This window comes from Hoplias malabaricus, chromosome 7 (assembly GCF_029633855.1).
Source record: "Hoplias malabaricus isolate fHopMal1 chromosome 7, fHopMal1.hap1, whole genome shotgun sequence".
Lineage (NCBI taxonomy): Eukaryota > Metazoa > Chordata > Actinopteri > Characiformes > Erythrinidae > Hoplias > Hoplias malabaricus.
This window is the reverse complement of record NC_089806.1, coordinates 22,974,783-22,999,477: the sequence shown is the minus strand read 5'-3', so window position 1 is coordinate 22,999,477 and position 24,695 is coordinate 22,974,783. Positions and strand designations below refer to the sequence as shown.

Here is a 24,695-nt window from a genome sequence, read left to right as displayed (position 1 = left end):
GCAGGTATGTTGAGTTGGTAAGAGAGGATCAAACACATTAAACACAAACACACTGTCCACTCTAGTAGACACATCTACTTTAATTTTTTCTGTTATACTCAACTACCTCATTCGTCCACCTTAAAGACATAATGTCAGACATAGTAGCTCATTTCTTACTGCACAGTTTATTTTGGCACCTTCTAGTCCTTCATCAGTGGCTGGATGAATCCAAAAGTGATACTGAGGGGTTTGAAACAATTCCAGATGCCCTGCTGTGGAATGTGTCTGATCCACTCATACAATCGCAACACACACTAACACGTCATCACCACGTCACTGCGGCACTGAGAATGATCAGCCTCCCAAATCCGTGGTGGTCCTTTGGGGGACCTGAGAGAGTGAACAATGAGTGTAGGACGTGCTCATAATATTATGGCTGATCATTGTGTATATAAATCTGTATAAATCAAACATATTGATCTTAATACTCTCTAAATTTAAATGTACAGATCACATTTACTTTTCTTGCAAGGAATTCTGGATCATTTTTACAAGAACTAACTGTGAATTATAGAGTTAAGGGTTAAGAGTGAATATCAGCTGAGAGAATACAGCACAACTGAACTATACTACAGTACTGTAGTTGTTGTAAAAAAATGACAATGTGCAACAAAATTACAGAAATTACAGTGCAGTTTCCCTTAATAATACAGCACAGAGTGTGTTCTAGTTGAGACTGTAGTGATGTAGCCTCTGTGTGGTACAGACAGAAATGCTAGACCAACGTTTCACACCAGTGTGCTCTAATAACCTATAAACGTTGGATATTACGTTGTCAGAGTTTTGTTACTACACAGACCCAGTCTAACCTGGATCTCTAAACAGTGACACTCTACACCTTCATACTGTCCCTGAGCAGTGACTGATACAATACACATTTTCACAGCTTCATTTGAAATAAAGCACAGCACAAGACAGATGTTCTGATGTGGAGAGTGTGTGATGTTCATGGATATGCCATGCCACAATGTTGTTCTTAAACAATGCCACTCAACAGCTCTGATACTCACACACCTCAGGAAGCTTTAGGGGAACAAAGGGAACAATCATTCTCTCTCTCTGACTCACACACACTCACACTCACTGACTCACACACACACAAAGAAAAATACAGCCAAGAAATTCACAGTAAATATAAACAGAATTTTCACAAGGCACATACCATCATAAATAGCAGCAGACAAGGGTGGAGGGATGAGAGAGAGGGAGAGAGAGAGAGAGAGAGAGAGAGAGAGAGAGAGAGAGAGAGAGAGAGAGAGAGAGAGAGAGAGAGAGAGAAGGAGAGAGAAAGAGGGACAAGAGGAGGGAGGGAAGAGCTAGGCAGGGAAAGGTGAACAAAAGGGAAAGAAAAAGAAGACAGAGGGGAGAGGGAGAGGGGTCAGAAACCAAGAGAGAAAGAAGGGCAGAAAAGGAGAAAGAGACAGTCAAAAGGAAAGCAGAGAAAAGAGAGAGAGAGAGAGAGAGAGAGAGAGAGAGAGAGAGAGAGAGAGAGAGAGACAAAAGTAGAGAGCACCAGAACACACGACACAGGTGTGTATGCGATGGTGGGCGGAGGTGGACAGAGGTGAAGGCGTGCTGATGGACATCACGGTTGAAGCAGGCCACCGACACGCAGAAGAAGAGGAGAAGGGAGAAGAGGACAGATACCTACCCCTGACCTGCTGCTATCTAGCTACCGACCTGAGGACTGTCCGGCTCAGAGCCACCACAATCTGCCTGAGGCTCACTCACACACGGAGACTGAGCGTCCCCAGCCTGCAAAGAGAGAGAGAGAGAGAGAGAGAGAGAGAGAGAGATGATAGAAATAGTGGGGAAATAAATAGGACAGGAATAAAAGAGGACAGAGAGAGAGGGGACGATACATTGGAAAATACAGAAATATGACAGAAAGGATAGGGTGAGGGGAAGGAGAATGATAAGAAAGACAGAGAGGAAAGGATAGATAATAAATAAACATAGGAGGAGGGGATGAGTTAAAAAGAGAGGCAGAAGACAGCAGGTATGACAGACAGTATGAGTGCAGAGGCCGAGTGCCAAAGAAGGACAGAGCAGGTGGAAGAGAGTTTGAAGAATGGAGATAGGACAAGAACAGGGAGATCATACAGATGATGGCAAAGAGAAGGAAGGGAGGGAGAGAAGAGATGTTGGGAAAGGGCAAGAGAGAACAGGGAAGAGAAATTAAGCATAGAAAACCAGGGGGAAAAATAGCAAAGAAAAAAGCAGCAGCGGGCATCGTTGCAATTAGAAATCAATGAGCAGCAGATCATCCATCCCTCTGTCTATCCATCCATCCACCCATGCTGCCATCTATTCATCTGAAAACCCCTCCACCCCTCTTGCCTGTTAACGTTCATGTGAAATCCCTCTTTTTTCATTCTGCACATTATTATGCTCTAATATGAAAGGCTCAGGACTGCATTATATAAGCACTTTAGAGCCTGCTGAATTGATGCCCTCCTGGTGCTTTGCTCTTAACACCTCCACTGAGTGAGTGTGGGTGTGTTTTGCGTGGTGTGTGTGTGTAGTGTGGCGTTTAATGACATTTCACTGAGTGAGGGGTGGGCTCACTCTTTTACTTACAGAAGAATTTGAACAGAATAATTGAACTTTTTTTTTGTTTGCCTGAAAGGTGAAAGAAAAGAGAAAGAGAGAGAGAGAGAGAGAGCGAGAAAGCAAGTGAGCGGGTTCTCTGATGACTCATAGCAGGAGAGATGAAGACTGTGTTTCAAAACCATTGATACAGTCTTAGAACTGCTATTAACAGCTTTATTCCTGAATTAAAAGTCAGAGGTGACTGCATGAAACAGTCCTTTCTCTCTCTCACTCTTTCTCTATTTGAGCGATGAAAAATATACATCCTAATATTATAGGAGAGAATGCAGCCCAGTTTTATATTCACTAATTCATCAGGCCTTATAGTGCGCACTCATACAGAGAGATAACTCACATAGAAGAGTGATACGTGATATATGAAAGGTATCTGAGTGTGATTAATAATGCCTTAATGGGCTTTTTGACACCTCCAAGGGCTAATTTAACACATTATTGGCCCCAAATGTTGGTCATCCATGGAAGGGGATGCATAAAAGGAATGAGCCAATCAGGAGAGAGTGATTGCCTAGCCCTGTTTGGCTCATTTCCACAGCGATTCATCAACGTATCCTAATAAAGCAGAGGACATGTTTATTACAAGAGATTTTTTTCTCCTAACCTCTGTGAGGAAATGCATAGAGGGGCTATTGGAAAAGGTGGGGAGCTATGGAGCTTTGCACGGTCAAGGGCAACTTGCTATACATTGGCAATAAAAGCGTCTCTTGGGTTATGATGGCAACTGGCCTTCAGAAATGCAGTCAGTGTGACAGATACCTGGACCACTAGGAGTGAGGTTCCTATGTATATTTTTGGTTACGTATGTCTCAGCGCAAGGCATATTCAGTAACATGAAAAAGTCATGTGAGTTCTTCCACCCACCACGTCTTTCAAAGTTCAGCTAACTCAGTGTCATTAAAGAGCCGAACACATTTGGAGAAGAACACGACATCTCCGTGGATTACAGAATTCTGTTTTAATTTAATTAATTTAATTTTTTTTTAAGAGTTCAAGTCTCTGAATGGTGGGTCATAGTCACATAATTTTTCAACTAATTGAAAAATTAGTTGCTGTAAATATAATATTTTTTAATGGGCCTGTATCACTTTACTGTACTTATCTATATATCTGTACATATTGTGATATATCATTTCATCTGTGTGGGCTTATGTACCAAAGGTACTTTTTACTTTAAAACAGTGCTTCCAAATTCTTTTTTTGCTTACAATTAAACCGATGTTTTATTTTGCTACTGTACCTTCAAGCTTTATATAAAGGGCTCTTTCCTGATTTGCAGTGTGCATGTTTTGGTAACCCCTAGGGGCTGGAACATCCCTTAAAAGATACATAACACAAATGGGCAGGGCTGGTTAAGACTGGTTATGTGGGAGTATTTAAATTTTAATATTTAAATTGTAGTATTATAATAATTATAATAAAAGTTTTTGTAACTTCACAAATTTCAGTGCAATTTCAATTCTAAGTGAAAATTATATATACATGTTTTATATAATATATAATTTATTATTTCAGAAATGCTACAATAAGTAGATTTGCCATGATGCAGGGCCTTTAAGTCTTAGTTATCAGTTGTGTTGCCAGTGTTGCATAGTGTACTTTCATGTGAATGAATTCTCATCTGTACCTGACTGAATCAAGTGTGAATTTTGTAGGAAGTATAAATTTGTGCGCATAGAATATACTAGATTTATGCTTTAAATTTTATGAAAAGTGCTTCGTGTACATATTATCATCTGAAAAATAGAATGAATCATAAAAACTGAATGAAAAAATGTTAATGTAAATCAAATGGTAATATGACTTACTATGTATTATTTTATCAACAACAACTATTGTGTTTACTCACAGCGTCCTCCTCCCCGCTCCGGCTGGGACTGCCCTCCGCCTCTCCAAACGAGTCGTCAGTCGGGGGGTCACTAGCCTGTGATGAAGACTTAGAGGGGGAGCTCTGCCGAGGGGCCGGGGTGGGCGCTATGAATGAAAAACATAAAATATGCAGTCCATCAAACACACAACAGCATTTAAAGGTAATTACTGACTGTAAACTCCTATGTGCATACAAAGTGGTTAGATCCGGATTTCTATCTCTATAGTAACGGCAGGTCAGAGCTTGGCTGATGGACAGTAATGGTTTAAGCGGATGCGGATCACAACTCTTTAATTACATTAGCGGATTTACTCTGTCTAAGCTGTTGTTCAGATGCTCGAAAAAAGCTACAAACACATTTGTAGCTAATGTGAGATGAGCGGCTTTTTTTTTTTGTAGAAGAGGCAGTGAAATTTTAAGTACTTACTTAACTGGTAAAGATGGGGCTCGTTCGCAATCGGCTAATTAATCCATCAGCTAAATAATTTTGAGAGGCAGCCCACCAGCAACTGTTCAGGTTGTTCTACATAGTCAAGTTCCCCATAGTCAGCACATACTTTTTTACATTCATGTGAAGCCAGCCACCTTGTCTTTTCAAACTGCCAATTAGTCGCTCTCAATAGATAGCTCAAGAAACTTGGAGGAGAACAGCAACAGTCAGTAATGTCATAATAGATACCAGTTCTGTTATAACAGATGGCCTTAATAGCTAGCATTAAGTTAAGTGATCAGGATGTGGGAAGGCCAACCTAATTACACTCTCGTGGCCTGTTGGTCATGGATGACTGCTGCACAGCAAACCTGCAAACTCTTGAAAATAGAGCTAAATCGTACACAAAAAATCTAACAAAAAAACCCTTAATAGTACTTCTACTCCTATTAAGAAGATTTATTTAAAAATGATATAATTCAAGAGAAAAACAAATTAATAACACAACACACAGCTCTCATCTCTCAAATGGTTTATAAGTATTAAAAATTCACTCAAATGTAAAAATCACTGTATTTTCACAATATAAATTCCAAACCAATGGAGCATTATATGAAAATTCTTTCTGGCCATATTCTGTAGATGAGATTGGTGCATTCAGAAGCAACAAGTCACTCTGTCTCATACAAGAACTAGTCTCATAGCTCGAGCACAGAGCTAAAAAAGCTCATTTCTATTTGGCATATGGGAAAAACTGTGTGAATTGGATATTTTGGCCAAGCCACCGCTTAAACCCATTTTTAATTCAAAGCAAAGATTACTTGTGTCAAAAAGACACTGTTTTTCAGCCAAACATAACAGAGCTCTGTAATTATCAGACTTGTTTAACCTCCCAAAACACTCTTTCTGTATCCACCTGGTGCTCATCCCAGAGGCAAACAGTGTGAGGATAGGTCGGCAATGTATTAACCTGCACACTCCAGCCACCCCAACAGGCCTGGTGGTTCATGCTCTCTCATTGTCACTTCACAAATGAGTCTGACCCTCACACGATGTGGGAACATGAATGCATGTGTGTGTGTGTGAAAGAGAGAGAGGGTGTGTGTGTGTGTGTATCTGTGTGGCTGGTGCAACAGTGTAGCACTCCTCCACAGCAGTAATTAGCACAACAGGACTGTGAGGATCCAAACAGGCTGAACACACAATGCATGGCTCTCCAGAGACTGGTGATAATTACCCTACTCTGCAGCAGCGTGCAGCTGGGAGCGGCTCACACTCTCGCTCACTCTCACTCTCTCCGCCTGTCTCTCGCCCCTCTTCACTGCATTATTAATTGTCATTTTCATGCTGACTAAAGACAAAGCCCCGTGAACAGCAGCATCAAAGGCCACCTCTCAACCTTTCACTGGGGGGGAAAAATAGGGAAAAGACAGGAGTGCGCAGCTCAGGGAAAATCAAAGTGTGAGTGGAAGTTACAAGCTAATTCTGGATGTCGGCAAAGGGATAAGATTTGTCAGAGCATCCAAGATTATGTCAGCACTCCTTAAAAGCCAGAGGAAAGGAAAGGGAGAAGTCCTAATCTCTCAGTCTGAGAGGTGGAGTGTGTTGTTATTGTATGGAGTGTGTAGGCTTGTAAATTCTCATATAAAAATCTCATGAATCCTTTTATTCTGGCTTTATTGTAATGCTTCATCCAAAAACACCAGTTGCCCTTTGCAGAATGCAGACCATATCAACAATAATGGGCCAGGTTAAACCATGTGTTGGGTGGACCAGGTGTGATTTTGTCTTCAACACCACTGACATGGCCCATATCATGTAATCTTCAAAATGGTAACTTTATAGGAGAAAGACTCTCAATTGAAGTGAATGTAAAAGTCATTCTGAAGATTTTTACACAATGTGAAGCACAGCTGCTGTGTTCAAATGATAAAGTAGTAAACCAAAAAAGAGATGTTTTATTTTGGACAGTGACAGTATATAAGGTGAACCTATGGCTAAATTTCAGTAGCCAATCACGCCCTAAGCCCAGTGTGTGCCATAAAAGAGCTGCAGGCATTCACTGCTCAGGGATGTGACTCACGTGAGTTGGTGGAGGGCGTGGTGGAGGTGACGGGGGTCAGGTTCATCTGGGAGATGTCGAAGTCGTCGCAGTCATCGTTGTCCTGGGCCATGCCCACACGGCTGAAATAGCTGCTGAAGGCGTCCGTGGTGCAGGTCAGACTCGGCTGCTCGCTCTTACGTGTGGGCACGGCCGGAGGCTTGGCCATCTGGAAGTCCTTGAACATCTCTTTGCTCATCTTGGCCTGGCGGGGCAGTGAGCGCTCGCCATGCTGCGGGCTGGAAGCCGTGGAGGCTGAGGTCCCGGGCACTGGCCCCACCCCCGCAGTCGCCCCGGCCATGCCCACTGCTGCAGACTCACAGGATGCAGCCGCAGCTGCAGCTACGGGCATTGGAGCCAGAGTCTGGAACACTGCAGCCGGCAGGGGCCCCACCGCTTGCGCAGGCATGAAGGCGGCCGGAGAGAAATGGGCACCGGCCATGGCTGCCCACTGCTGTTGCGTGGCTGGGAACAGGTTGGCCTGACCCCAGATCAGAGGCTGACCTCCTGGCAGGACCTGAGCCATGGGCACGGGAGACTGTACCCCGAATGCCAGCGGAGCCTGGGCTGCAAACTGTTGCTGCGCCCATGCCGGTGGCACCGCTCCCATCGTCACGTAACCTGAGAGACAGGGAGACAGAGGGAAAGGAACAGAAGATGTGTTATGTAGCAAATACCTATCACCGAGCCATTTTGTTAAAAAATAGGGCTACATATAATGACAATATGATATGTTTTATGACACTGAAAGGAATAAAAATACCATCTGAAATTTTAGACAGAATGGAAAGTGTAATTGTAAACATTATTAATATTAATAAATATTATTTGTGATTAACTACATAATTAATCATATCAGCCCTTATCCCATTTATTATAAATTTACATATCAATATTTTATTAAGGCAAAACTAGGTAAGAATTGGAAGTTTTGCTCCTGAGCTCCCCCTACATTTGCACAGTGTACTACGGTTGTATAGGGCACTTTTATAGCACTATACTGGAATCAAGGATGAGGGAGGGGTGGCTCCCTACTCTCATCTGGCAGTTACATAGTGTATTTTCTGCACTGCAGAGCCCAGAATAGCAACAACAGAGGTTCTATTCTCCCTATTACAAGACAGTGAAACATCGTATTTTACACTTTTGGTAAAAACACAACCTAATGTTGCTTTAATTTTGGACTATCTGTATTGCCCAATTTGTTATGAAAATTCTGACATATATTTGCACCAGTGGTGGGCATTAAAAACACAGTAAAAAACACAGCAACAATCGAATACATGGTTATGTTTTGACAGTAACAAGGTGACTTTTTTAAGAATGACACTAGATCTAGATGTCTATACAAGACAAAGATCAAGGCTAACAGATCTTTATGGATCTTTACTTCAAGGCCAGACACAAAGACATTGGCCATTATGGCTGGAGCCATTACCCTATCAGCTTTAAGTACCACCATTCAGCAGCCAAAGAGGCTTGGAGTGAGGCTGTGAACTTCTTGATGTGTAGAGGAAGATGACCCAGTTCTCCTCAGTGAAAAGGTCTTTATGGCTCAGACGAACTGCAGTAATTATCGTTCACAATAGGCCAGGCCTTAATGAACAGGAGCTCTCTTTAGAGGAGGCCATTATACAAAACTGACTCATATCACACGAGTCCTTATTTCATTACACATCTCCCTCTTCCTCAACAGCGGGCACTGCAGACTTCACAACCTGAATCCTATCTTAACCTCCCCACATGCCTCATACACACAGTGAGTGTACTAAAAGGGACTAAGAGTATTTGCTGTGGTTAAAAGCATGAATGTAAAAAGCATAATAACAGCCATAAAGTATGACAGCTGTAGATTTCTTTCCTTTTATCAAAGAACATGTTACTTTCTCTAAAAGAAAGTGTGCAAAACCAACAATGCCATCTTCACAGCAGTGAAGTCTTAGTACAAAAGCACTGAAGCCTTTGGTAACATTTTTAGTTATATAACACTTTTCACATATTAAAATGCAGTTGAAGTTCCTCACAGAGAAAGCGCCAGTAAAACAAACACAAGGCAAGAGCAGAAAACAACAAAACATAATAATAAAAAGGCACATTTTTTAACAAACCTGGAAATAAAAGGTTAAAAAGAACCATTTACACTAAAGATTCAAACACAAGCCCAGATACACCCCCAAACAGGCATCCTGAAGGGTCAACTGACATTGTTACCCTTCAAAGACACTTCACAAGCAACTACCCTTGCACACCTCATCTGCTTTACAAATAAGTATACCAACTGATGTAAAAACTGCCAAAGGACATATTTCTGCTTAGGGACAAGATAATAAAAGATAATTTATTTGAACGAGGAAGGGCTAAGTCATAGAAAACTGAGTTTCTACAATTGCAGCTCAAAATAATTATTGAAAGACTGAGGAAACTGAACTCCTAACAGCTGTGCCAGGCTTTGCTGAGCTAATTCTGAACTATGAAGGTGTGGAAAACAAATCGAAGCAGATTCCAGCAATGGAAGCTATAGTACAGGGAAGTGGTGGACACACTAAAGACTCAAAAGAGATTTACTTCAAGTATTGAATTTAGAAACCCGCCACCCGCCCAAGGTCCTGGGGTTGTGGATTCAATCTCAGATTCACTGTCCGTATGGTATAATTCTGCCACTGTGAAGAGTTTGTGTTCTCTCTTTGTCTGTGTGGGTTTCTTCCAAGTCCAAGATCTCAGGTTGGTATGTCAGTTGTCCATAGGTGTGAGTGTGTGAATGACTTGGACTGGCACCCTGTCCATGTGTGGTGTTCCTGCCTTGCACACAGTGATTCTTGGTAGGCTCCCCCAGAACAAGATGAAGCAGTCACAGAAGGCGAATGAACAAATTCATATACTTTCAGCTTTTTTCTTGACACTGAAAAATAAGTGACTTGAAATGAATATGTGTTTCTTAGTGGAAATTACAGAAATGAATTGCAGTCTCTTTAAAAAGTGTTTTGAGCTACTTTTTAAACATTGCTGAGGAAGTGTGTGGTTATATAAAAATCCTTAATTATAACTCATGAAGCGAAGGAGGTGCAGTGCACGCACGTAGAACGGATGCGCTTTGCGTGTTTATTCTTTTAGAGAAATGTGTTTGCTGGTGGGGAGGTAGATCAGAGAACGCCACAGGAAGCGAAACCACATTCCGCCGAGCTGGGAGCGTAGAGTGAGAGGGGCTTCACACTGAGAGCCGCTGTAACAACATCAACGCAACAACAAGAATAACAATGGCAACCATAGCACACAGGCACACAGGCATAATAACAACACAACAACACAGTCGATTTGTAAACCACAGCTGAACCGCACACTTCTGAGAACATGCTTCCATCCTTCTGATCCCTCAATATTTAGAGAGGACCAAACAGGAAAAAAGGGCTGTGTTTCACCGACTTCCTCTCTGCTCCCAAGTTCCCCCCATGAAAAAAAAAAAATGAAAATCTTCACCAACTCCAGCAAGTGACATGATGTTTTGCACCAGTGGCATAAACCAAAATTTAATTAAAACTTTTTTTTAAGCTCATTTGCTTATTACTGGCATCTTATTCCACAACAATAAACACAGAACAGTGTGTAAAATTAATCCGGGTTGAGGTGGGAGCACGTAGTCGTGGTTAAAAAGGATGAAATGATTCACTCCTCAGTCAAATGAAGCTGGAGAGACTCAGCCGCTATGACTAGGAGTGTATGAAATGTAATCTTGTTATCTGAAATGAACTGCAGGAGCCTGGGAAGCCAGGGCGTGTAGTTTCGGAGTTGAGCCTGGAAAACTACAAGTTTACCAAGTTCCTCAGAGATCGTGCTCACAAACAATCTCAAAACAGTCATAACATGCTGCTGCTTGCAATAACAGCTTCTACTCTTTCAAGGCTTTACACTATATGCCTGAACATTTCTGTAAGGATTTAATTGAATCCAGTCACAATGACACTAATGAGGCCAGGCACTATGGCACTATGACACTGGATGATTAGTTCTAGACTAACCCCACTCCAACTCATGTTAAAGTTACTGAGTGGTAGCCCATCACATTGGAGAACATAGCTACACTGCTCCACAGCCCATTGATGGGTTGTTTTATATCTCTCTGACAACGTTTGGTACTGAGCATTGTGACCTTAAGGCCAGCAACCATTGTGGAGAAAAATAGTAGACAGAAGAAACAAAAAATAGTACATTTACAGGAGAAGGAAAATGTTACTCTCAGTGGAGGTCAATGTAAAAAAAGATTTTATCCCAAGTTATTCTTAATCAGTCAATTCATCATATAATATCACAAAAATCACAAAATCATGTGTGATGGCAGACTGTGTGTTAGTCACTTTCTTGTTGTAACTGATTTAAAAAAGAAAAAAAAACTGGAATAACAAGTGTCCAAATGATATTTTCAGGTGGACAGGAGGTCATATAATTAATGTACATGTGGAAAGGGCTTGAAGGACAGATGGCAGGGTGATGGTTGTGTGTTTCCAGACGTATCTGTGATATACTGTTTAGTGTTTCAGAACAAGTCAATCTGGCTGCTGCAGCTGTCTTGGGCTTGTCGACTAAATTGAGTTACAGGGGATATGGAGATGACGCACAGTCACTGCTGCAAGGCTAGCAATTAACGAGAAGCTAATGACATTCACTCCAGATTGAGCATCCCAAACTCAGAAGCACAAAGAGAATCATAACATCAGTCTGTGAAATATAGACTATCCCCCTGAAAAAGGAAAATAAATAAATAAATGCATAAATAAAGTACATCCATTCTGTTTCATGTCAGACATCACAGACAAAGATCTTTGTATTGTGGGGCTCATGCTTCTTGTCTCTGGGGATTTCAGTTTTTGGTGAAGCACTTTGTTTCTGATACTGGGAGGTGTGTGTGTGTGTGTGTGTCTCCACCCACACTCACACACACACTTAAAAGTGTTTCTTGAAGGCTTGGCCAAGGCTGTTCTTTTATGACTACGTTCGACTGTTCAACAAACTGAACCGAAGGGGACACATATAATAGACACAGTGACTACAAATGCTGGACTGGGGCTACAGAGGGAAGTTAATTCAATCTCCTTTTGTCATGCAGCACAGTACACAGGCCAGTAATGAGAGCATTCGTATTCTACAGCAGCAGGAGAGAACGCTTCATTTAGCCTGAGCTAGTCAGACACAGCCTCTAATATACCACTCGCTCTGTCTATCTGTCTCTCTCCATGTCACATACACACACACAAAGATAAACTGACCTGAGGGCACGGAGGCAGGGTTGAATGGGGTGAACAGTTCTGACGGTGGCTGGTGGGCCAACGTTGGGTCCAGAGTGTTTGCTGGAGAGGCTGGGGTCTGTGGACAAACATTAGTTTTCATGAAAGGCCAATGTAGGTGATGTATATTTCACAGAGCTTCAGAGGGTACATAATCATGCTGATGAATAACTACTTTCACACACTTTTACTAGAAATATTTGTAGTTTGAGATGGTGATGTGGTGATTTAGGCATTCAGTTTCCACACTATAAACTATAGCCTTAATGGTACAGGGCAAAAACAAAAATATTTCACTTCATAGACCAAACATGTCATATCTGATTTATGAGTACTGCACACTGTCAGAAAAACTGTCACTGTGGTGATACCCTCAGGGGTTCATATTTAGTACCTTGAATTAGTAAACATAATCGTACCTTATTCTATTTTAATTGCAGATTTTAAAATTGTGTTGGTTTCATGGGCTCCATTTAATCTCCAGGACCTATATTATGTTCTTTTATTTTATACGGTTCTATAATGAAATATTACAAATATTCACCTCTCCTTCTGGAGAAGAGAGGGTAATGAATGTAATGTAACTTTCAAGGAACACAACTGGACTTTAAAACCACTGCTGTACCTTTGAAGGTACATTAACAATACCATTGTTTCTGAGAATGTAGAAGCATAAGAATACTGTAGATTTTTCCCCTTCAAGTAATACTTTAAGTATAAACAGCACTCCTATAATGTGTGTGGGTGTATCTCTGTACTCACTGAAGGAGAGGTGATATCAGGAGGAGTCGACATGTCTCCAAAAAGCTCTAACTGGTTGATATTCTGGAGTAAAAAGAGGGAAAACAAGAGACAGTAAAAAGCACTGTTTTGCTTCAGTACACATTCCTAAACCAGCTCTTTCTCCCACTTGACTGGCACCTACCTCTGGGCACAAAGCTGGCCAAAGCAGGCATGGCCAACCAGTGCCAACAACAGGATAGAAATGTTAATGATATGTTATGTACATAATGATGATGATGATGATGACAATGAAAAGAGAGGACTTACATACCCACCATATAACAAAACCTGGAACACTGCTCTCTGGAAATAAACGTCTATAATGTTGCAAATGTTGGCCTTTTGATGTGGCCTGCTCTATTTAATACAGATCATGTCTGGTTTTGTTATTAAAAAGAGAAAAAGCCTGTTAGGGGGTTAGACTCAAGCCAGACTTCTTTGCGTTCACACTCTAAATGTGGTAATGTGGGTTGTATTGATTGTTTAAGACGACTTTCGCATGTTATATAGGCTGTCAGAGTGTCTGCAAATAGGCAGCTATAAAATACATTTTCCTATTTCTTAAAGTTTCACAGCAGGACTCTTTAGACACTAGCTCAGTTGTGTCCCCTTAGATTCATTGTTAAAGCCTCCTGCCTCAACGCCATGGAGACAGCAGGCTTACTCACTATATTTAGCCATAAAAAGATTTTCAACACATGGTCAGTGATTTGCATGAAATCACATTATGGCATATTTCCCCAGGACATGAACATCCTTAGAATATATATCTCTTATTTGGGTTCATCTGAGAGCATTTACAGTTCATGCAGCCTTGAGCATGGTGGGCTGAATAGGGGCAGGATAGTGCTGGGCGAGAGGAACGACAAAGGTTTTTCAACCTCACAGGCATGTGAGCACACACACGAGCGCGCACACAATTTCCCTGTGATGTGTTTGACCTTTGTGTTCATTTTAAAGGCACTACAAGGAGAGAAGGGCATAGAGACATTTATTTCCTTTTCTTTTGTCAAGTGGTTGGCTATGGAAATGTCCTGGCCTCACAATGGTTATATTCAAAGAGAAGGGGCATGGATCACGGATGAAGGGTTAAGCTGTTTGACTGGGGAAAGGAAAGGGCAGACTGAAGTTAATGCTGTACTTCTAGGTCACAGGGTGGGTACCTGAAAACTAAGGGACTGAAAAACACTGAAGGGGCTAAAAAAGACCCATTGTGGGTTGTGATATAAGTGGGAGACACAAAGCCACAGTTAGGATACACTTCACTAGTAACAGTAACTCTGGGGTATGTGAATAACATCGACTTGACAATTTGTGGTGCACAATTTGTAAAAAAAATAAAAAAATTAAAATTCCAGAACACTAAACAGTGATGGATCCAGCCTAGAGTTACACTACTATCTAGAAGTTGATAAACAAAAATAAAGAATGAGAATTTTAACAAGCGGAATGCTTCATTTAGAAATCAGTGATCAAATGTTACGTTTACTGAAATATAATTAAATACTGTAAACCTTTGGTGTCTAATTTACAAAAATTCTAATCATTCTTTTAACTGTAGGAACCATTCTGTTGGATTCTGAAAATGCTGAATGTTCCAAATAATGTGTTTTCAAAAGATTCCTAAGTAAGAAAAATTGTCTTCTGATACGTAGGCAGGTAAAATGCAGGAACTCAATGCATAGCTTCTTTGTGAAACATAAATATTTAATACATTGATGTCAGAAGAGCAATGCTTTTCTTTTAACGTAAACAGTACTGGGTAGGCTTTCAAGTGATTGTACATTGATTAATAGGATATTTGATCATCATTTTTGCTTCCAAAGAGAAGCTAATTTAACTCCATCTAGTTGTTCTGGTAAGCCCTGATATTCCCAAACAACGTGATTGTCTGCAAGTGATCCATCAGAAATGACCTCAGAGAGGTCAAGGGCCTGGAGATGACCTCTGGGCACCTTACCTTGGGGACCAGTACTAGTTCAGCATCTAGGTCCAGTAGATTGGTCTGTAACTTGGTCTGGCCATTATGTCCATTCTGTAACAGTAGCATGGTGTTAGGTGGAACATGAGATGGAATGGACACACACTCACACTCACACGGGCAAGCACACAGGAGAGAGGGTGAGTATTTGAGATGGGGATGGATTAGGTTCAGAAAGGTGTCATCCAGAAAGAACAAGCTGGACTTTGCCTGAACAAATTGAGGTCATAGCTCAGGTTTAGTATCCTCTATCTCACCTCCTCATTCATGGTCTCCGCACGCCCCCCACCCTCGCTACTCTGAATGCAACAGGCCCCATCCAAACAGCTACAAATGGTGCCATGCTCATCTTCATTCCCTCCTAACCCCAAGCCCAAGCTCTGGGGCGCAGTAAGTGACGCGGGGAAAAAAGCAAACAGAAAGGCCATCTCTCAGCAGGCTGCCAGCAGGCTTTAATGGGGAAATAATGTGCTCGTATGGGCCTCCCAAGAGAGAGAAAGAGAAATTGAGAGTGAGAGAGAGAGGGAGAGAGAGAACTGGGAGAGAGCAGGAGACCATGAACAACATCTGCTATCATCTCACATCCTCATTGCTGCAAAATGCATGAGGGAGAGGGAGGGTGGGGGGAGAGAAAAAAAATAGCAAATGATCGGGGTGAAGGGTAGAGGGGACACCACTGACAGTGAGAACATTACAGTGCAAAACTATGAGGCGGCCCTTCATTTGTTACATTTTTTAGCCAAAAGAATCAGAAAATCAGCCAAAAATTATTTAAGATATTTTTCAGAATATATCTTTGTGTTAAGGGAGGGGAAAGTCACAAAAGATTAGTGGGAAATACCATAGCTATCAAGTAAACTGTACTAAAGCTTTCAAATCTGAGGGATAGAAGAGTCTCCATCCTTGCATCAGATCTGAAACAATGTTTAGTTCGTATGAAATAACAATTTGTATGTAATCGTTATTCTGACAAAACGTAATAAATGAAGGATGGTCTCTGATTTTGCCTTGTGATGTTTATACAAACCACATAGCAAGAACATGCACATGCACATGCACGCATGCAGTCAAATCAAGACCAGCATGAGGAAGCAGACTGTAGATGAGTAGTCAGGGGCAGTATGGCAGGTTCATTCCAGGAGACGCTGGGCCCACAGGCCTCTCTGTGTTAGCACTTGGAGTCGAATGTTTAGCATGGAAGGACAGAGGGAGAGTGGCAGGTAGAGGGAGCTAATTAAAAGGTGTCCTTGGAGAGAGATAAGAGCCGGCTGTAATGAAAAAGCAATGGGAGCCGGCCTGCTGCCACCAGCTGCCATTTTACTTCTACTAATGCTGAAAGAATGGACAGAAGCTTGGGAGAGATAAAGAAGGAAGAAGGGAGAGAGAAAAGCAACAGGGAATGAAAGAGAAAGAGAGAGTCTGAACAACACACACAGCCATGAGGGTTAAACAATGACTGGGGTGATTCTAACTTCCTTCACACCTTCTATCCACCAGTTCATGACCTCCGTTTGTGCTATATTAAAGCAGGTGCCTTTTGACACCTGCAAGCGGAAAAACAAACACATGTGTGTCTTGTGTGCACTGCTGGTGGTTGCCCGGGTGATGGCAAGGGCCTAACCTTGGTGGGAGTGTGAAGGTCACAATGCTGGGGCTGCCCATTGTAAATAGGTTTGGCAGTCAAATCAGAAAGCAGTCATATCACCAGCTACGGAGATGCCATCTATTAATCTCTTTACACTCCCTCAGGGATCGCCACAGCAACTTAGGGGAAATGAGCAAGTGGGCTATTACAGGTCTCCATACTGATAAGCTGTCTGTCAGTCAACAGCCAATGCCTAGCATCCTACACACCTATAGTCATAGTATGGTTTAAAACAGAAGGTGGCAGAGGAGCAAGTATAAATGTGGTATAGTAATTAACTAGCTATTTCCAAAGCTAACAGAATCCTGAGGGTGAGAGTTTCGCTGCCATGGAATGGTGTACGGATAAAGTAAATAGCTATAATTCTGTATTATCAGAGCGCATTAGGGTTAAACGGTCTCCATGGTAACGTTTAGTCAAGTTTCCTCGGTGTAAACAGCAGTGGCCTAATCTGCAGGTGATGCTATGCAGAGCCGTATCCTGATGCAACCTAATCCCGCGCAAAGCTCTTGATACTTTCCATCGTGCGTTTCATTTCCCTGCGATCCCTTTAGCCCACTTCTCAATCTTCATCGCCACGACGGCCGCCTATCAATTAGCCGTCTCCGGGGAGATCCTAATTATCCACATGCATGTGTTTTGCATATATTTAATGCTGCCCACTTAATTAAGGCTGTCTCGCTAATCTCTGGTACACTGAGTGATCGCATGAAAGCACGCGCAAAACTGAGGCGAATGGGCCGCAAATGCAAAATGGAACATAAACCAAGCAATAGGAAAGGCTTCACGGGTTATATCATGCGTTTCGGCACTAGAGAGTTTGTCTTGACTGGAGGTTGGCAGCTCCAGGAAACTGGGAAAGGCACACTTGGGAGGCAAGAGAACTAGGAGTGAATGGAAATAGAAAAGAGAAGCCACAGAATGAGAGGGAGAGGAGAGAGGAAAGAAATGTATCTTTGCAGAATGAACTCAAAGAACAAAGAAAAAGCAGAATCTAGGTCTGAGGGAAGATGTGTTGGGATTTAGAGGAATTCAACTGAAGCAGAACTTATCATTATGCCCTTATGCATCATTTCTATCTGTGTCAGTAATCTAGAACCATGGACCAAAACTGCCCTGAACAGAAAACATATATCAGGTCTAGTACGTGCCAATTGGCTTCTATTAGAAATAAGTTTATCACAGCTACAGGCAGTGGAAGGTGACCATATGCCACAGATATAAAGGATAAAGAAAATGTTGAAAAATACAAAAGTTTTGTCATCCTTTAAATATCAACTGACAAAGATAGGGAGGAACTGGCCAAATGCCCCTGAGGCGGACCAAGAGGCACAAGGTGTGGGACAGGGGAGGGGGCATTTAAATTAAACAAAGCTAGGACTGAATGAACAGAGCAGCAATAACACTTGCGAGAGGCAAAGAGAGACTGATTGGAATATGAGGGAAACAGCCATTTGCAAACCCAAGCATATAAACACAATAGCCATATCATGACAACAGTATGAATTTATCAGCCATTTCAAGAGAGGTAGCAAGGTCACCTGAAGCCATACATTTATAACCGCGTGTGTGTCTGTGCGACCTTCCGAGCTCATCGCCTCTTTGAAAATGGCTGGGTTTTATCTGTCAGGCAGCTAATGAACAGCACATAATGTACAGTGCCAGTGCCTGTTTTGATTAGATGGTGCAGGATATTTTTACAGTCATGGTGTGGCATTAATATGATGTCCCTGGAGTTTGGCATTGAAAATGCCATCATGGATATGCCAGCTGCCCATACACATGGAGTGAAAGTGAGCACACAGCATGCAGACCCACCAAGCACATTAAACCTTCAGCAAACCTTTCATAATGGCGACTAGACCAAAGACACACACTGGGACATTAGCCACTGACACACAAACACACTTACATACACACACGCACATACATATACATATATATGCAGTTCACAACATCACCAGGGGACACATTAATATCTAGAACAGAAGGCGTCTTCAAATCTGAATCATGGATTCGGGATAGATCATCAAATCTGGATTATGGGTCTGTGATTTTAAAATGGTGGAATAACTGTTGCAGGTATAGTGTAATACTGGCCAGCCATTTTAAAATCTCGGCCTGGAACCAAGCTCTGAATTTGAGGACCTCTGATCTAGATACATTAGTTGTTCTTTTACAAACCAATAACTGAGAGGTTTGCAAGAGGGTGGACAGGCAAGCAAACACACACGCACACACACGCACACACACACACACACACACACACACACACAGCTCCACTCACTGGATGTCGCTTTGGGACGTCATACACTCCCTCCTTTTGTTGGCTGGTAGGGACCTGGGGTGGACAGTCAGTCCAGCCGAACACACGAGCAGAGCACAAGTTACCATCACTTCACTTTTCAGATCAGGAGACCATATGTGGAAGAGTGACCAGTAATAGTCTTTTTTTTGTGAGGTATAAACATCAAACTAAAATATCATTATTCTGGATGGCATGGTTTTAAGTCCCAAGACCACAAATATATGCTATCAGGATTTGTTTGTATAAACTGGGTTTTTAGTTTTTAGTAAAAATTCCAATATACTGCAGAACTGGGGACAAGGAACCTGACAAATTAAGAAATCTGTTTAACAAAAATGTTAAATATATCAGACAATAGAACTTAGAAATTATTTGTAGTAAATACAAACAATAAATAGAAAGAAATCCACACTCTGTATAACTTTACTAAGAATAATTGTGTTCATTTACAGCCCTGATTCAGCTACATTTTAAGGTTATAGACAGATACATGTATTTTTTAAAGATATTTCACTTAGAATTACAGTGAAATGAAGTCTGGTTGTTTTATTACTAAATATAATCATAACCCCGTATTTAATGAGTAATCTGCAGTATATGTCTAATGCGTGTAGTTCAGTGTAGTTTATTTAACTCACTTGGAATCATTTTATTTAACGATACATACCTTGTACCTAGTTTGTACCTTTTTTTGTATTTTTTTAGAGCACAAGGGTTTGTAAAAGAATATGTGACAGAGTAACAATAGAGTAATTTGTGAATGTGAGAGTGTGTGATAGTGGATATGGTAACAACATATTCTTCATTTTTATGCTTCACGTTTAACCATATTGTGGCCTGATGTATGAAGAACTCTTTAGGAACAGAGAAACAATTCATGTCAAACCACCCATCATACATTTCAGTGTGTTCTCAGAGAGCTTATTAATGGGTCAGCAGCAACCCACGACTGCTATTATAACTCTTATTTTGAAGGTCCTTTCCCCTCTCTAATTTGCCATTGTTCCTAATGTCCCTGTTGCTGGCAGGCTGATTGCTGTGCAGCATGTTTTCATTTGATCGCTGGTTTGAAATCATTTTTTTTATCTTTCCATCTCTTTCACATTCAGAGATCAAAAGCAAGAGGTGGTGATTAATCACTCTATCCCTCTTTTCATCAGGAGAGCTAGAGGAGAGGAGGAGAAGCCTGCTGTCTGTGCACACTGCTGCTGAATAAATCCTCCGTCCAGACCCAGAAGGTCAGCCCACTGAAACACTGTCGAAACGGGGCGAGGGCCAAGGCTGTCTGACCTCACGCAAGAGTGGTCAGAAAGGCTTCTAATAATGTGAGCCTTATGTTCGCAGTGTAGTGTAAATGCATTGACTAATTTAAGGTTTTATAAAATTAGGATGAATATTTGTATTGAATTTGTAGCACTATTTGCCTCCTTGAAATAGATCCTTTAAATTTTATACTGCATACCTCAGGTCAGCAGTCAACAGTAAATCTCCATATCTCTTATAACAGGCAAAACAAACCATCACAGAGCTTTTCTGCAAAAATGGCCACGTTTAGATACAAACTGAGTTTAGATGTATTTATTTACAACATATTTTTGTGTCACATTTGCGGCTAAATGTAGTATTATAGTGTAATCTATTATGCTTAAAAACGCAATATTTGCAGAAACACCAGAGAATGCTAAAATATTTTATTGTCAACCATATGTTTGACAGTTCTGCACATTGTAGTTAATTGAAGCTTATTCATCAGTGGATGTTAGCTGGAAATACTGGGTCTGTAATGACACAAAATGGTAAAACAATAAATTGTCACCTAAGCAGACACATGTTGATGTTGTAAGGAGAAGCTAGGCATGAGTTACACACTGCTCTTCCGAAACAGCAGCCAGGACGTCCCTAGTTGTGTCGCTAATCGGGTTGTATGTTTTCTCCCCACACAGTTTCCTCTAACACGTTACAGTCAGCAAACACAGGAAATGATGTGCGGGCTGATTGAATGTGACCTGTGCTTCTGTTTGATGTTGGGAGTGATCAGGCTCTGGATTCTGTGGGTTTGGACAGCGCACAGATGTCTCTTTGATGCCTGTGAATTGCTGATGCAGGGCCAGCAGCCAAGGAGAGTGTTTTACAGTCTGGTCAACACTTAAGAGCTTAGTGAGTGATTGAGTTTAAAGGCAACAAGGCAGACGCCGGCTACATCTCCCTTGCTGCCTGTTTTGAGCTCTGACAAAACTAACTTGACAGTGCTGAGACCATCAGAGTGCTGGTAAAAGTTTGCAGAGCAACCAGCAGCTACTCTAACTAGTTGTTAGTGTCGATATTTGCCCAAAGCCTGTGTGATTTCGTCAGAAGCCACAGGTGAGGAGACGCAGAAACACCTGAGGGGAGTTAGCACCTGCTGTTGTCATGGTCACGGCGGTAGAAACGCGGAACATTGCGGAATGTAAATCTTTAAGAGGCCTGTCACGGTGAATTAGCACGTCGTGCTGTAGCGCGCTGTCTCTTCTGTCTAATTCACAGGTGGGGCTCTGGCAGCTACACACACAAGTGTCGGTAGCTGTTCCATCAAAGCCCACCTTTATTTAACGGCCCTGCTCACAGAACAATGGCAATGTGGTGATCTATTGATTCCCTATACAACAGCCCTGACAAATTTCCCCCCATTAGCTTAAGGTTAATATTGCAATGATATTTAAAACTGACATTTATTGTTTTTCAGCTGCTGCCACAGTGGTTTTGTTTTGTGTATTCTGTGTATTGAGCTCTTTTGTTTCCCAGTTAATTTCAATATAATTATTATTAATGAAAGTTAATGAATACATATTTATTTGAATATAGTGCAAAGTTTTATTTGCCCTTACATCTTAACTTTAGTGTCAATAGATCCGAAATACTTTGTATCAAATACTAGACATAAATCTAAGTTAAAAAACTCATTGAAATTCTAATGTTTAGGGAATAATTTACCAACTCTGGACTAGTCATATTACAACTAGAATATGAGTATAATAGAGGGGAGGGGCTTAAATAAAAAGTACCTGATAAATGCTCTCCTCTGATTGGTCACGGATGGGCTCGTGTCCCGCCTCAAACACAATGTACTACAACATCGGCAGCAAAGGTGAGATTGAAAAGGGGGAAGGAGGGAGGGACAGGAAGAAAGGGGGAAAGAGGGAAGGGAAAAAAAAGAGAATAGGCAGCAAAGTGATTGATCACAAAGGAAAAACAGTGGCCACGACCTTAGGAGAAGTGCCCTGACCCATTAGCCTTGCGGGATGGCGCTGGGCTGCCTGGATGATTGAAGTTTGGTCATGGCTAGTGCTCTTGACCTTCAGTAGTGTGTGATATCTGCACTTCTGTCTCTCACCCAGCCCTCCCTCTACTTTATCCCCAGCACGGGCTTTATATGCTTTTTGTTTTTAACAGTACATGCTCAAATCCTGGTGGGGTCTGACTGTAATGGAATCATACCTGTTAGGCTGCAGGTCTACATAAAGTGCACAGCATAAACAGCCTCTTTAGAGTCCTGCCTCCAATGCGGCATATCTACACCTGAAATGACTTAACTTGAATGTAAGTCTGCTCATATGCAATTCCCCGTGCACTAGCTCATAGCCTTACAATTTTTGTACCTACAAACAGAATGATGGAGTGTATTCTTCCACATTCAGCAGAAATAAATCACAGAGTCGGGTCCTCTGCAGGATTTTGTGGCCAGATTCATGTATCTTTAATGAGACACATGCTGTACATGTAAGCTCCGGCGAAGCAGAAACGCGACCTGCTCCCAACAAAGTCCGTAAAGAAATCCTCTAGGGAGCTTGGGAAGGCTTTAGGTTTACAAATAATAGTTCCAAATTGCCAGATTGCTCATAGATGCCAAATAACAGCGCCCAACTTCTGTGATATATTCCTCCGTGATGCAGGAATCACACTGCGACACCACAGCATTACCAGCATGCAGCATTCTACCTAATAGCTCCTTCCCCCTCTAGTCCAGACAGCATTATATCTCACTGCAGAATTGTTGCCATTTTAGATAATGGCAAAGTCTGTGTCATTTATATCCTAATGGCACTACCAGCTAATTCAGCTCCATATTAGACAGAGTCAGAGACATTTCTTTAGTCCATTTCCTGCTCTAGACTGCTTCATAGGAAATAACCACAGACATTAGAATTAGCACAATAACGGATGATTGTGGCATTGAAAACTACTGTATATATAATGAACGTATTGGGTATAATTAGGTCTGTCACAATTCTTGCATAAAAGTCTGATCACAGTCATTTTTGTATATAGAAATGATGTATTATTAATAATTTGCTTTCATGCACAATCATATTTCTGAGCAGCGTGCTATGTAACTGATACTGCTGGGGCAAATAGAGATATTTGGTAAATGATACTCACAATGACACTATTTGTCCAAAAGTTTGTAGGCACATCCTATAATTTGTGCATTTAGGTACACTTATTGTGGACCTAGACATTCAATTGTGCACACACCATTTGTAAAATCTCCTTCAAAAATAAAACAAACAAACCAAAAAACCTGAAATAAAACGAGACACGCTTCAGCAGCTGCAGATGAGCTTATGGTCATCATGTTCAATGCCATAAGGCAAGAAGAGGAAGAAAAACAGAAGTTGTTTCTTGGTGTGTTTTTGTATGACAGCCGATCAGAAGCAAAAGCTTCATGATTGTGACAGGCCTATCTCAAATTTTGACTGCATCACTTCTTATACTTATTTTGTGCATTACGTGACCTATCTAAGGCTTCTATCAAATACCCTGAGAATTTTAGACTTACTAAAAATGACTACAGCTGATAGACTTGATAACACAAACGATATAAGGCACATGGCGTGTGCACACACACGCTAACACACACACACACACACACGCACACACACACACACCACACACAGCCCAGGATGAGATGTGTTAAAGCTGTCTGTTTTCAGTGTGAGCTGGGAAACTTCTCAGGGCCTGGGGCCAGGTCCGAGGGTTCTAATTGCAGACCCCACTCATGTAGGCAACAAAAATAAACATAAAAAAGAAAACAATCCATTAGGAATGATTCACCATGTATTTATGCGCACGGAATGATGAAATAACAGGACTTATTAATTCAGGCCAGGCGGGAGTAAAATAAAAGAGACAGAAAATGAAGTGCGGTTATTTATTTATATAAAGCAGATTAAAAGCGTATTACGGCATGGGGAGCCCAGTGCGGCTCTGCGGTGAGAGGCACGCTAATTTGACAGGGTACATTTAAGCAAACATTATGATTAGGCATTTAGCACGCAGCGTTACCTGGTACACCGGATCCTCCACGTCCTCTTCCAGAATGGTCTTCACAAGCGATTGCACAGGAGGAGGGAGAGAGATAGAGCAAGAGAACATGCCGGCATGGGAAGGTGGGATATAGATAATAAATAGAGGAAAAGATGAGGAAAGAGAAGAGGACAGAATGTTATTATTGTGATCACTGCCTTAATTGAGTGACAAAAAGAGAATCATCAGAGAATTTAGGGAGAGAGAGAGAACCTGGTAGAGATAGATTATGAAAAGCTGCCTCATAAATCTATCATATTCATCTTTATCAAATACTGATTATAAAATTTTAAGTGGTTGCAAAATACA

General features: G+C 41.5%; 1 protein-coding gene across 8 annotated transcripts in view; it reads right to left on the bottom strand.

Annotated features, from left to right (window-relative positions):
- Nucleotides 1–24,695, bottom strand: part of dab1a (DAB adaptor protein 1a) — a 195,434-nt gene that overhangs the window by 6,182 nt on the left and 164,557 nt on the right. For 2 of the 8 annotated variants that reach the window (XM_066677541.1, XM_066677540.1), the window contains exons 7-15: nt 24,366–24,404; nt 22,085–22,147; nt 19,023–19,076; nt 15,070–15,144; nt 13,089–13,151; nt 12,309–12,405; nt 7,033–7,671; nt 4,499–4,623; nt 1,723–1,797 (exon numbers count right to left, since the gene is read on the bottom strand). In XM_066677541.1, coding sequence (XP_066533638.1) covers nt 1,723–1,797; nt 4,499–4,623; nt 7,033–7,671; nt 12,309–12,405; nt 13,089–13,151; nt 15,070–15,144; nt 19,023–19,076; nt 22,085–22,147; nt 24,366–24,404 — 1,230 coding nt within the window. Of the gene's footprint in view, nt 1–1,693; nt 1,798–4,498; nt 4,624–7,032; nt 7,672–12,308; nt 12,406–13,088; nt 13,152–15,069; nt 15,145–19,022; nt 19,077–22,084; nt 22,148–24,365; nt 24,405–24,695 lie in introns of all 8 variants that reach the window. The other 6 variants (XM_066677542.1, XM_066677544.1, XM_066677545.1 and 3 more) reach the window with 6 other exon arrangements.